Source organism: Lichenostomus cassidix, chromosome 1Aa (genome assembly GCF_008360975.1).
Source record: "Lichenostomus cassidix isolate B80296 chromosome 1Aa, HeHo_3.0, whole genome shotgun sequence".
In the NCBI taxonomy this organism is placed as follows: Eukaryota; Metazoa; Chordata; class Aves; order Passeriformes; family Meliphagidae; genus Lichenostomus; species Lichenostomus cassidix.
This window is the reverse complement of record NC_139480.1, coordinates 44,969,986-44,983,283: the sequence shown is the minus strand read 5'-3', so window position 1 is coordinate 44,983,283 and position 13,298 is coordinate 44,969,986. Positions and strand designations below refer to the sequence as shown.

Below are 13,298 nucleotides of genomic sequence, written 5' to 3'. Positions count from 1 at the left end.
AGAGTATCGTTTCCATGGAGTTTAGGTTTCAGCTCATTTTATCTTTTTCTAATGTAATAGCCTCTATTTTAAAGAGGCGTTTTCCCATAGTTTGATATTCAAAGAGGACATGACTTTTTAAAACATCTTTCATGAAAATAATTGAGAAAAGGGGGGATATTCAAACTGGAAATTGCTTTCTAGTTTCTAATTGTACTTTTTTTCAGCTAAACTAAGAATCATTTATTAAACCAGTTATATTATGCAACATTGCCACACACAGCCACTAGCATTTGCATAAACCAGATTATGTACACTTTTAGTATATTCTGTGTCACAGTGAGATATTTATTAGAGGAAGCATCTCCTCTTTTTCATGGCCTGAGTGTTGAGTGCAGGGGAAAGCATGTAACATGACTACAGCAATCTAACTTCATTTGAAATGCTGAATATCTGCCAGTTAGAATTATGAAAACACTGCATAAAATATAGTGACATGTTTCTGCTGCTGAGGTTAGCACTGCATTCATTATGCTCACAATTTAGCCGTGCCTTCAGACAGTTATAGTTTAGGCTGTATTAGTGAGTTTTGTATTGTAAGGCTTTGTAGGAACCTTTAGCTGTCAGGGATTGATGTCTGTAGAGTTTTTGTATGAACTTTTAAATTCTAAACAGGATATGTGAAAATATGCATTGGAAAAGGGGAAAATAAATCTACAGTTGGGTTGTTATATAAATAATGATCATTTTTTTCATACATAAAGTTTGAAAAAGCAAATCTAAATTTTGAATGGTTTTTGAAAAAGTAAACATTTTATTTACATTTCTGACTTAACACATAGGACAGCAACTCTAGCATGCTTTTTAAAATGGATGTTTTTCTCAACTCTGTGGAAGGCTTACTGAAATGTACACAGGCTGTTTCAGGTGCTGAAGGGAAATAATTACTTCATTACTCTGTACAAGTATTATTCCTAGAACAGCAAACCCACAATTTCAAGTGTTTGGTGAAAGTGTAAAAGAGCATACTCTTTTAAAATCTGCAATATAAATACTTTGTGCAGACCAGAGTATATCCTCCAGTGTCATGACCCTTAGATGAGATTATTGGTGACTTTCCAGATTCTGTAATATAACATGAACCATATTCTATGTTCTATGACAAATTATACATTCAAGTGTATCTAGCTGTCATGACAATGAACATTTATCATAGTTTGACTCATGAAAAATTATTCTAATTGCACGATACTATGAAATTTCTTTGGTGAAATTATTAGTAATAGATAAATGTGTTTTTACTAGCCATAAATTATAATAATAGTCCTGATATCTTTGACTGGCAAGGCAGTCCAAATAAATATTTCACTATCTACCTGGGGTTTTGGGTGATTGTGACATAGGAAATACTTTCAGTTGTTTTTGCTTACTACATTATTGTGGCAAACTTGCACAACACCCTTCAGGTTCAAGCATTTCCCCTGCCACCTTGGTGCATGTCGAAAAACTGTTCTAACAATCTTCAGTCACTGGTCAGGACTTCTTTCTTGCTTGAATTCTTGATTACTCTCAGCAACCTTCAGCTACTTATCATTAATATTTCAGTGTGAAGTGTCCCAATCCAACAAGGTTATGCATCAGTCTGTTTACAAATGTCAAGAAGTATGTTTGATGCAAATACACTCAGACTAGATGTAAGGCAGAAATTTTTTTACAGTGAGGATGGTGAAACACTGGAATAGTTTGTCCAGGGAGGAGGTAGATGCCCCATCCCTGGAAACATTCAAGGTCAGGGGCTCTGAGCAACCTCATTTGGTTTAAGATTCCCCTTCCTGTAGCAGGGGTTTGGACTAGATGGCCTTTAAAGGTGTTTTCCAACCCAAACTATTCCATAATTCTATGATTCTATGATGTAAATGGGAAATTTGCAATATTCATTGCTCACTCTCAGGATAATCATCAGCTTTGTGTTGATGGAGTATGTAAGATCAATAACTCTCCAAAGTTTCTCCAATAAAGTATCATAGTACTTCTAAATAACAGCTGGGCAGAATTTATCATACTATGATGGAAGAAAAGCCACCTGGATTCTGTGTGCTGGTCCTGTGGCCTGCAGCAAGCCAGGGGAGTCAGCACAAATCCTGATGGATCTCAAGGGATATGTCAGAATTTAATAGCTGTTCTTCACTAGCTGTATAAATAAAAAAAATATTTCTAAAGGTTGTAGATATATTGCATTCTTCCTTTCTGTGTTTCCATGATTATTTCTCCTTCAAGAGAAAAGTCATGTGTGACTCTGGTGTGTTGTCCCATGTTCCAGGGAAGTAATAAAGCTCCAAGTGACCTGATTTTTGTAGGAAAGGATGTTGACAGAATGAAAAAATTTCTGTTAAATACAAATTCTATCTTCTTGTCAGGGTGTCAGTTCAGATTAAGTGCCTTCTGAGCCTCTATAATTTTATTCATAGCTCATACAAACACAAATTTGAATATACTGCTTATGTCTCAGCCCTTAAGCATACGTCATTCAGTTTGATTTTTAAAAGGAAAGCAAGAGGACATAGAAGGCAGAAGCAAGAGCAGCTAGAAACCTGGAAAAAAAGTGAAAAAAAAGGCTCAACTGACCATCTTGTAGTTTTTGAAGGTTTAGTCATATTATGGCACATTGTTTCACAATTGTATATAATAACATTTTGCAATGGCCATATAGATATTTTAGAAACAAACTCATTCTCACTGATAAACAATTTTTTTTACTTCTGTTGTGTATGTATTTTTATCCTTTCCACAAAAAAACCCCTTATTCTAATGTACTGTCAGCCCAACACATGTTTTTTATGAAGTTATAATTTCAAATAAGGATTAATTCTGTCTTGATGGTGGTGGCCAGTTATATGTCTCGTGTTCAGCAATTTGGAATGGTTAATAGAAATTTGAGACTGCATAATGTCTGTATTTAAAACAAAAATTAGATGCAGATGGTTTTGATTTCAGGGCTAAAGATAAACTATTTTTAGAAGGTTTTATTATGCAGTTGATAATAACTTGGACATGTAGAATTACAGTAGAGTTACTGATTATTGCAGTTGATGATGTGGGACAACAGAACTGATATTATTGATAACAATGCTGAAGAGCTTTTAATCTCAGAAAAAGCCCAGAATCACATTGCTTCACGCCTGATACCTAAAGACAATCTTAAATCATCTGGTAACATCTAACTTGAATTAGTTTAGATCTTAGAAATTTCAAAAAATGCTCAGTACCAGCAAAATGGAGAACATATTGCAGCAAACAGAAGACCTTACAATGCTTTTCTCCAGCAATGAGAAATATTTTTTTCCTTTTTGCTACATATGAGCTTATTAATTTTTATCATCTTCACTTAATCAGTTGATAGAATTCCGGACTTTTTAAAGTATTAACAATTCTTTTTTGACTCTAAATCATTTAATTTCTCCCAGATGTACTATTATTATACTTTTTATTGGAGCAGTATTTAGGAAGAATTTACTTGTCAGTAGTTTACATTCTAACCATTTTCTGAGTAACCCCATCATTTTTATTCATTCTTCTCTGACATTTATATTCATGCATTGTTAATTACAGAATGTTGAATAACATTCAGAAAATCGAATTGAATGTTAAGAGCAATCAGGAAAGGAGTAGAGTACAAAAGAGGGTCTCATGTTGGTTTCATTGTTCTCCAGGTCAGCACTGTTGGCTACCTTTACAGACAGAATACTGGGTGAAACAGACATAATGTGTGATCCAGTGTCTTTTCTAACGTTTCGTGTATCAATTTTTAATGTTTTTTTTTAATGTAGCTGAATTCAGAAGCTGAACAGTTTCACTTTGGTGTTTGGTGACAATTTTAAGGCTGCAGTGTTTCTTCATGGGCTTCTCTAGGCAGATTTACTATAATTAGGGTTTTGGCATTCTGACTTAAATGCTAGTTTCTAGAAGAGTACAAGGATTAAATTGCAGTCTGCTGTTTTAGTCATTGCTTTGGTAAATAAATTTTTCCCTCTGCCTTTTTACAGCAGACTTAAATGGACAGGATACACATTCTTTTTTTTTCAAGGTTGGAAGGATTCCTTCTCTTGTCCTGCAGTTGCACTTCAGCTGCTTCCATGCCCCTGTATAATTTTCTATTAACTTCATTTAAGAAATGACATGCCTTAAGGTAATAAAGTTATATTTGGAGCTGCAGGAAGCCCACCTGCAAACTTTTCTAATCCCTGTTATGTCTTTAGAGTCTACTAGCTGAAACTAATTACTATTAGTTTATATGTGTGAGATTACTAATACTGAGAGCTCATACTCTGACTAGAAAGCGTGAAAGAGGTAGAGATGCAATCATATTCCTCTTTTAGGCAAGTTTTTTGAATGCTGACCACCAATTTTGTATTGTTTGCTAGTACATACTAATTTTTTTAAATACAAATGTATCTCAGTTTTCTATTTATTTTATTTTGTATGATTTTTTCCCTGATCACTGTTTCCAGTATTCATTTTCAAGTTCTTTATTCGTTTAACCTGGGATTTAAATCTGTCTCTACTGAAGTCATCAAGCAAAATTTTGAAGTGAATCTCCTCGTGGTGTCATCTTAACCCTATCTTTCAAGAGGCCTTGAATTACTGCCAAACTGTGAACTCTCATAAAGATCAAATGAGCACAATGACCAGGGAAAAAAAAAAAAAGCAAAATTTTGAGTAATGTAATTATCTGCTAATGGTATAAATCATTTATCTAGAAAGGCACTGTTACCTACAGGCATAGTTTACCTTCAGTAATGTAAGTTCTTGATTCACATTTTGTTTCAGACATCTCATTCTTCAATCATTTTCTGAGTAGAGCTATGATAATATCTAACTGTCAGGGTGCTTTCTTGCCCTTTGTATTTTATTATATCATATTTGATTTATGTCTGATGCTTGACTTTCTGAGACATCCATATGTCCAATGTAAGAAAGATGTGGAAATATGTTTTTCCCCATGCAATTGCTTTCCGCTGGGATTAAAAAAAAATAAATCTCTGGTGAAACTCTGCTGAAACTGGATGTTATCTTCTTATTCATGTTGAAACTAGAAACAATCTGCTTGATTGGATTACTGTACCACAAAAACTTCTAATTCCTTTTTCTCCCTCCATCAACATTTGCTAATCAGTACAATTTGCTATACATATCACTTATGGGACCTTTTGTCATTATTTTGCTCAAATGTGGAGCAGTAATTCATCTTCATTCACAGCCTGGGATCCTGCCATCCATATGTAGAAGGCATATTTTTAGTTTTCTTATGTATAATATAAACATTTTGTAAAACCATGCCTGAAGAGAATGTAATTGCAGTGGTTAATGTAATTGTTGCTCTCATGAGATAAAATTAAAAAAGAAAGTGAGACATGAATTAGAATCTAGCAAAACAGGTATGACAAGAGCAGTTATCCAGCATTTATTAAATACAGCGTCTGATGAATAAAGTTCTTCTGTAAACCAAACAAGAACTGTATTATACAAAATCTTAAAGAAATAAGAAATGTAATCTTCTGACATGAAAGTAATTCTTCTGGTCTGTGACAGTATGGATTTCAGAAGAATGTGGTATTTAATTTGCTGAATTTTAAACCCTGCTAGCCAGTTATTGAGCCTGGTTCTTTTCCTGTGTCATCTGAGAAATATCTCTCTTAACTTCTTAAATTTTTGCATTTCAGGAATCTTATTCAAAGAAGAGAGGTTATGCATTGGAAGCAATACCCTCTGTACCTCTGGACGCAGTTCCTTCAGAAAATGACAGCATTCTTTGTGATTCAATAGACACAGCAGTGACCAAAAAGCCTTGTTCCTTAGAGATAGCAAGAGTTCCTTCCTCAAGACCGGGTAAATCACCAGGTAAATCACCAAATAATCTTTTACACAGTCATTGGTGTAAGTGTTAATTTATAGAAGATATAGGTTTATATTTTTAAGCATACAGTACTCTGTTTATTTATCATGGTATGATTATAGTCTTCCATTAGCTGCCATAAGAACTTCACATCAGAATAAAGACTAATAGCAAAATGTTGTAGAAAGGAAAGGAAAGCAGAGGTTTAAATCCTTTCCTAGATAAATACAAGATTGCAAAAAGCCGAATTAGAAGCAGTTTCTTGTAGTCAAGCCTTTTGCAGTAATCCTTTTACCAATCTCTTTCTTTTTTCCCGTGTACTGCTTAGCAACCACATTATGGAACTAGTTCAAAATATAAAGAACTCTGCATTTTCATGTTACGTGAAGGAATAACTGATCAATTTTTGAAAAGTAAATAGTGAATGAGAATTAAGAGGAATATTAAAAGACAGACAGACTGCTGTTTGTATTATATACAGGTTTGGACAGCAGTGAGTTAAAATAGTTAAAAACTAATAGAATCATGCTAAGTCAGATATTATCTGTGACTATGACATTGCCTGTAAGAACTCTGTTTATGTTCTCCAAAATTATATGATCTCTTCCATTACCCTTGTTTGAACTCTTCATTAGTCACCACCTGGTACAGGAATTTCAGAATGTAGTCATTTTGCTGTACATAATTGAACTGAGTCTGCTTTGACAAATGACAGTTCTCAGCAGCAGAGACCTATTTGAAACAGGCAATTGACTTTTTGACCTGTGCGATCTTGATTATGAATCATGATTTGGGTAATATACAAGAATGACAGATGACTGTTGACTAACATCATGTTACTGATCGGATCTGTAGAAGGGAAAGCACCTTCTTGATTTCACAGCTGAACTAGGACTGGAAGAGTGCCAGAGCTACATCAGGCATAGTATATGAAGGCCAGATAGCAAGATACAGCTTTGGAGTTTGCAAGGTAAGGTAGAGTGGATCGTAATTCCCACCCCTCCGTTGAATTGCGGCTGAAGACAACTTGAGGGAACCTGCATTATGAGCAGCAGTCTAAAAGGAGGCACAAAATAGGATAGCATCTTTATAGCAGAGTTGCACAGAATGGACTAGAATCTGAGTTGAGCATCAGCATGACTACTTGTGTTTCTTACTTTGTTGATGATTTTGGCTCTGATAATCTAAAAAAAAAATTAGTCTGTGTGGGACAATATTGTGAGTTGTTGTTCAGTAAGGGAAGAAAATAACAAATTATCTTTGTTTTTCAAACTTCTACTTGAATAATCACAATAAACATATGCATTGCAGTGGCAAGACTGCCATACCCACACCCAGTAAATTGGTGGGAGGAGTTCATTACCTGCCTTCTTAGTAAAGGGGCTCAACAACAATTCTTTCTATTGTAATTAGTATTTAAAAAAAAAGATGGAATTTTCACTAGGTAAAATACCAGGCTTTAGACGTGAGCTGTCCAATGAACACAGGCATTTTCCTTAGGCATAGTAAGTCCATCATATCAGTGTGAAACACAGATCCTAAAAGAGACATTTTAATATCTTTATCTGGAAGTATGTTTTGTGTAAAGTTTAAAATAGTTGTATTGGAAGCCTTGAGTATAACCAAGGAAACTGTAGGACATTCATGAGAGCACCCATGATATTTATAAGGTCTAAGAAGATCAATGAGTTGACAATACAAATGTACTGTAATTCCTTCTGTCTTAGTTTTCCATATACCACTGTGATATTTTCTGCTTGGCATTTTATTGGGAAGAACATTTGGCTGTATGGAAAAATGTGATTTTATTTTAAGCTATAAATGTAGAAGTTACCTAACTGGCCTGGCTTGCAAGCCATATCTGGAATTTTGTTGGCTCTTATCTTATACTACAAATGGACCAAATGAAATAAATCATGCCACTCTCAGTTATAAGGTATTTAGCACTACATGTAATTGTATGTGAATGTTGCCCTGCCACTTTAGGTCATAAAGATTTATTGCTTGAATAAGTTATGTATGATTATAGAGGTAATTTATTTAAAAGAACGATCTAATTTTCCATGCTTTTTTTCCTGAATTTCCTTCAGTTTTTGTGTGACTGAGACATGCCAACTTTGGGAATACTGTTTCAAATTTCTGTATTATGTGATATGTAGGGTTCTTTATAGAGCGTGAAGCAGCAGTTTGAACATAAAATTGCATCTGTCTGTCTCCTCTCCCGAGGTAGTAGGCCAGTGTGATCAACTCTCACTGCTGGCTGGGTCATTCCTACCTCCTGGCAGCAGAAGTGAGGCTGACTGCCCTCAGAGATTGAAAATTCTCCTTTTCTGTATTGAAAGTAAAGGTCATTCTGGCTGGCCTTTCAAACTGTAGAGCTACATGTTGCTGCTGTAATATACCCTGATAGTAAACTCTTAAGAGGTTGGAAATAGTCACCTTGCCAGTTATCATTCTCTGGTCTACTGGGGAAAAAAAAACCAGACTGCTCTTCAGTTCTCCTGAATTATATTGTTGAACTCACAGAGGATGAGAACTCCATACAACAAATGGTAAAGGCTTGTTAGATATCAGGGAGAAAAACTGAATAGAAAGCAAATAAAAGTAGTTATAAAGTTGGTTACTTCTACTTCTGAAATCCTGTGTTTTGTGAGTCTTATGTCTGTTAGCGAGAAATTAGGTTTATATAGGAACAGTTACATTTATTGGTTTATGCTGGCAGTTAAAGCAGTTGCTTCTAATTAGAACAGATTTAAGAGTAAAACACCCCATGTGTCTCAGTCCAAGTTAAACTGTTCTTTGTTTCTGTCTTAGATTGATAGGACAAGTATGGCAGAATGTGTTACCATCTCTGAGCATTTCTACCTTTAAATTAACAGTTAAGTTGAGACATGATAGGAATATTCTGAAATACTACACTCTTTGAGATAATTTTTATCTGTTAAGTAAAATATGAATTTGTGTTTAAAATTGCATAGGTCAGTTTCATAAAATGACTATAAAATAATTTATTCATGAATCAATCTTACTGATTCTTCTGTTGGGTATTGTCCTGTTGGATATTGTACTATCCTTTTCCAGGAGAGTATCCTTATTCCTTAAACTAGACATTTCTGCTACTCATTTGAATTTTCACACTGCCCTTCTACTTATTTATTTTTAATCTTGAAAAAAAGTAATAAAATTTTATTAGTTCATAAGGCATGCATTAGTATTGTCCTTTTGCTTTTAGGGATGTAAGGAAATTTTGTTAACTTTAGCAACAAATCATCTTGGAAAAGCTGTAAATGAAGTTCAAAAGATGTTCATGAAATTAGTGTGGTTTTGATCAGTTATCTAGGGTTCAGAATACTGATTTAGGTGCACCACCAGGCTGGTTTTGGGGTTCTGATGTTGAAGACCCCTGCAGATGTAACTTCTACCTTTGGTAGCTTAGACATTCTGTACCACAGTCCATCCTTGCACCTCATAATGTCATATACTTTATTTAGGAGACATATTGAATGAAATCTGAGGTACATTACAGAATAAATGGTTTTGGTTTTTGGTTTTTTTTTAAATTGTAGTTACGTGCATGTCCTTACCCAGTAGGGAGATTATATCTCTTTGAGTCTGCTCTATCATTTCTACTGCAGAAACTCCCTATGAGTGAGACCAGGTGGCAATTTAGATGCTAAATTTTCAATAATAGTGAGTGATGGCCAGTACTAATTAAACTATTTTTAAGTCTCCTTGAATATTATCAGGAATTAGAGAAGACTTTTCAAACTCTGTTTCTCCTGAATAACTTGTGGAAAAAAAAAATGAACCAACTTCCTTGGGAAATTTGATCTGTCTGTGCAGATTAACAGAGGTTTTATTAAAGCATCTCAATAACAAGAGGAGACATTTCTCCATGTAAACTACATGAGAATCATGGTTGGATGAGAGAATTCTAGTTCAAGAACATACTATTTTTTGTTGTGTTACTTCACTGTGGCTGCAGGTCAGGGACACCTTAGTGAGCCATCTTCAACTCTGAAAACAGCTGAGCTGTGGTAAAGCAGAACTCGGTCTGGGCTGCAAAATCCAGCTGAGAAATAAGGTAAATACTAAGGGGCTTCACCTCTGCTGAGCTCTCAGCCGCTGCACAGTCAGCAATTCCCAAGTCAGCAATTTTAAAGATAGCTCTTGTACAACTACTCTACCCAGTTATATCTAAGATATGGCTTCTGTCAGGGAAAAAATTTGTCCTTAGATATGTGATGTGTTGCCACTAGCCTGTAGCAGGCAAACACAAAGCAAGGAGCTGAAACATGAAGAGATGTCAGCTATTTTGCTCATTCACCCAGCTGAGTGTACTTTGAAACAGTCTTGCTGATATCAGTCAGGATGTTTTTGTTACTAAAAAAAATTGCTTGATTTGTGCTTAAATGTCAGTAACTTGTAAGGAGGACCATGCAGTTAATAAATCTGTAATTAATCATACCTTCTTACAGCCTCATAATCACAGCAGGGAAATTAATAAAAAAAGAGTTGACACTGAATTAATACAACAATTAATTAATTAATCAATATTATTAATTAATTAATTATTAATTATTAATTAATTAATATTATTAATACAATTAATATCAGGCTGTCCCCAAACTGGCCAATTCTTTGCAATATGAGGGTTTTTTTTTTTTTTTTTTGCAGTCTCAGCCTGGCATGCCTCTCCTGTCATTACAGTGAAAATGAACCTGAAAATTGGTGGCCAGTGTGTCAGATCACCTCAGCTTGCATTCTTGTGTCTACTGTATAACATTTTGTCAGTAGTCTCATACAGATATCTAGGAGACAATTCTTCAGAAACCTGAACTGAAAAAATAGCTTAGCTGTGATAACATTTTTATCAACATTAAAATATGTCTTTTAGTTAGTTTCCAAAATCTTCAAATACTTGGCTTGGTAAATAAAGTTCTATTTGTCAGATCATCAGGTTCTGTTTTACTTCAGTAATCTGAATATTTACACATTTGAATTTTCCAGATTAAGATCCCAAATACATATTTTCTAACTTCATGAATTTATACCTTCACTTTTGTGCAGTTATTTTCTTGTTATAAGCAAAGCAGTGAAAAATGGCCACAAGAAGGAACCATCACACTGCCAAATATAAAGAATTGTCTGGATGAATGGAAATTCAGGAGTGTAGCTTTAGTCATCAATGTTTCACCATTTTGAAACTCTAATGGATCTGAGGGGTCACACACAAACCTTTCTGAAAGCCATTCACACTATTTGCTTCAAGCAGAAGGACCACTAATAGAGCTGTATTTCATATAAGTATGCTTTTTAAACCAGAGATAGCAGGATATAGTGCACTTGAACACATGACCTACAGTCTAACTCCCCAGGATTAAATACTTTCAAGAAAAGATATTTAATGATCAAGAAAAATCATCTTAGTTGTGTAGAGGGAACAATGTAATAAAGGAGGGAGTGTAACAGTTGGTCTAGAACCAACTGAAAATACTCTATGAAATTCGGCCTTATTCAACACAAATGTTTCTGAAACAACTGACTGTCCATGGAGGTTTTTGATATTGTGCTGTATATTCAAAACCATTACTACCTACCTGCCATCAGTGCTGGATTTTCTAAGCAGTGGGGATGTGACTGGAGAACCTTGTAATGCTTGTCAGGGCCATTAAAGCTTACTAGTGCTTCAGGATCTGACATGACATCACAGCACCAGGCCTGCCAGAGCTCCAGAAGTGTTAGGACAACACTCAGGCACATGGTGTGATTCTTGGGGCTGTCCTGTGCAGGACCAGGAATTGGACTTTGATGATCTTGTGCATAATTTCCAATGAATTATTGTCAGAATATTCAGTGATTCTGTGATGATGTATGAGCGATAATCAAATGTCCCACATTGTTCTGTCTATTACTCAAGAGGACATTATCTCCAAAGAGTATAATTCATCTGTATGTTGAGTGAGAAGTGAAGAGCCACTCAAAGCTTATTACAGAACATTGAGCATAGGTGTGTATTTTAATAAGGGTTGTGCATCCTTTTGGTGGAATCATTCACTGACAAAAGAGTTGTGTTTCCATAACAACCTAATAGCTCAGCAATTTCTTAGGCAGCAAGCATTTTCTTCTCTAAGTAATTTTTTGCCTTAGAGAAATGCTTCCATTGTTAACTGAAGTTTCCTAGTTCTCAGGATGTTTTACACAATATAGTCCCCTTTACATTTGGCACAGAAAAAGTATCAAAGAGCACGGAAAAAATGAGGAAAAGAGTTTCACAGTGCCTTGACATGATGACAATACTCCCCTTAAAGCGAGAAAAGGTTCTAGCCTTTGTGTAGTTCCTTTAATAAACCTTTCAAAGTGCATCTCAAAAATAGCTGGGGTTTTGTGCCTGTTACTCTGCATAGAAGTCTGTATTAGAACCACTGATTTCTGTGCTAGTGATTAAGAAGCTTCTCCTTTCCAACTTCAGTGTATTCATGGCTGACTGCAGTCAGGACAGAAGTACCTTAACATTCTGTCTTTGGTTAAGTTGGAGCTCTGCAACAACTTTTCAGAAAGCTAATCTGGGTTATAATGTTTATAGCCATTGAAGTGGTTGAACTGGAAAACAGATATATTTTTTTCAATTAAATGTTTTATTTAGTCCAAATGAAAATAGTCTGATTTTGCTGTTTATGTGCTTTTTAGTGGATTTTACTTCAAAGTAAAAATTGAAAATTAGAAAAAAAATTCAGCTAAATTTTTAGTCAATAACTTATTAATTGTGAAATTTAGTGTTGAGACCTATACATATTTTTTCTCTGCTATTCTCTTTCTTCCTTTAACTCATGTTTGAGCCAAATGGAGATAATTTGGCTATGGTACAGAATGTATCAATTTATGAATTTACTTGTTTTAACAGGTTAATTTAAAGTGTTATAAGGTTTGCATTCAGAGCTTCAAGATACACATCTTTGCCAGAACACTGTACCAGAAACCAAACCAACCTTTTCCTGACCTTCAGTGATGGCACATTTTGTATTTGTCATTCTGACTGCCACAGTACATAGTGCACACTTATTTTCAGAAGCTATTTTGCCTTAAAACATATGTTTACGTGTTTTTTAATTTCATGGGACATTTTAATAAAAATCAAGAGTGCTGATGGAAGAGTGAAATCTACAATAGCTCTTCCATCTCACATTTTACTGGGTCTTTACTTCAGTACAGCTGGTACTTTCTTTAAGCACCCTTCAAAACCAGAAAAGATTTCTGAAATTTGTGCCTAGAGTACTTGCTGCTGTTGCTGTTCCTATAACAGGAATTATGATTTTATAATTTCTTTTAATTTTAAAAGTATTTTCTGGCATTTTATAGTTCCTTTTATTTTCTCAAAGTACAAATCCCCAAAATATGTAAAGCTTGGGAGTTTTGTTCCATCGTA

At 34.8% G+C, this 13,298-nt stretch overlaps 1 protein-coding gene across 9 annotated transcripts in view; it reads left to right on the top strand.

The window, feature by feature from the left end:
* The window catches only part of ANKS1B (ankyrin repeat and sterile alpha motif domain containing 1B), a 397,467-nt gene that overhangs the window by 105,553 nt on the left and 278,616 nt on the right, over positions 1-13,298 (top strand). For 7 of the 9 annotated variants that reach the window (XM_085047083.1, XM_085047078.1, XM_085047079.1 and 4 more), the window contains one exon: positions 5,700-5,877. In XM_085047083.1, coding sequence (XP_084903209.1) covers positions 5,700-5,877 — 178 coding nt within the window. The remainder of the gene's footprint in view (positions 1-5,699; positions 5,878-13,298) is intronic. The other 2 variants (XM_085047084.1, XM_085047081.1) reach the window with 1 other exon arrangement.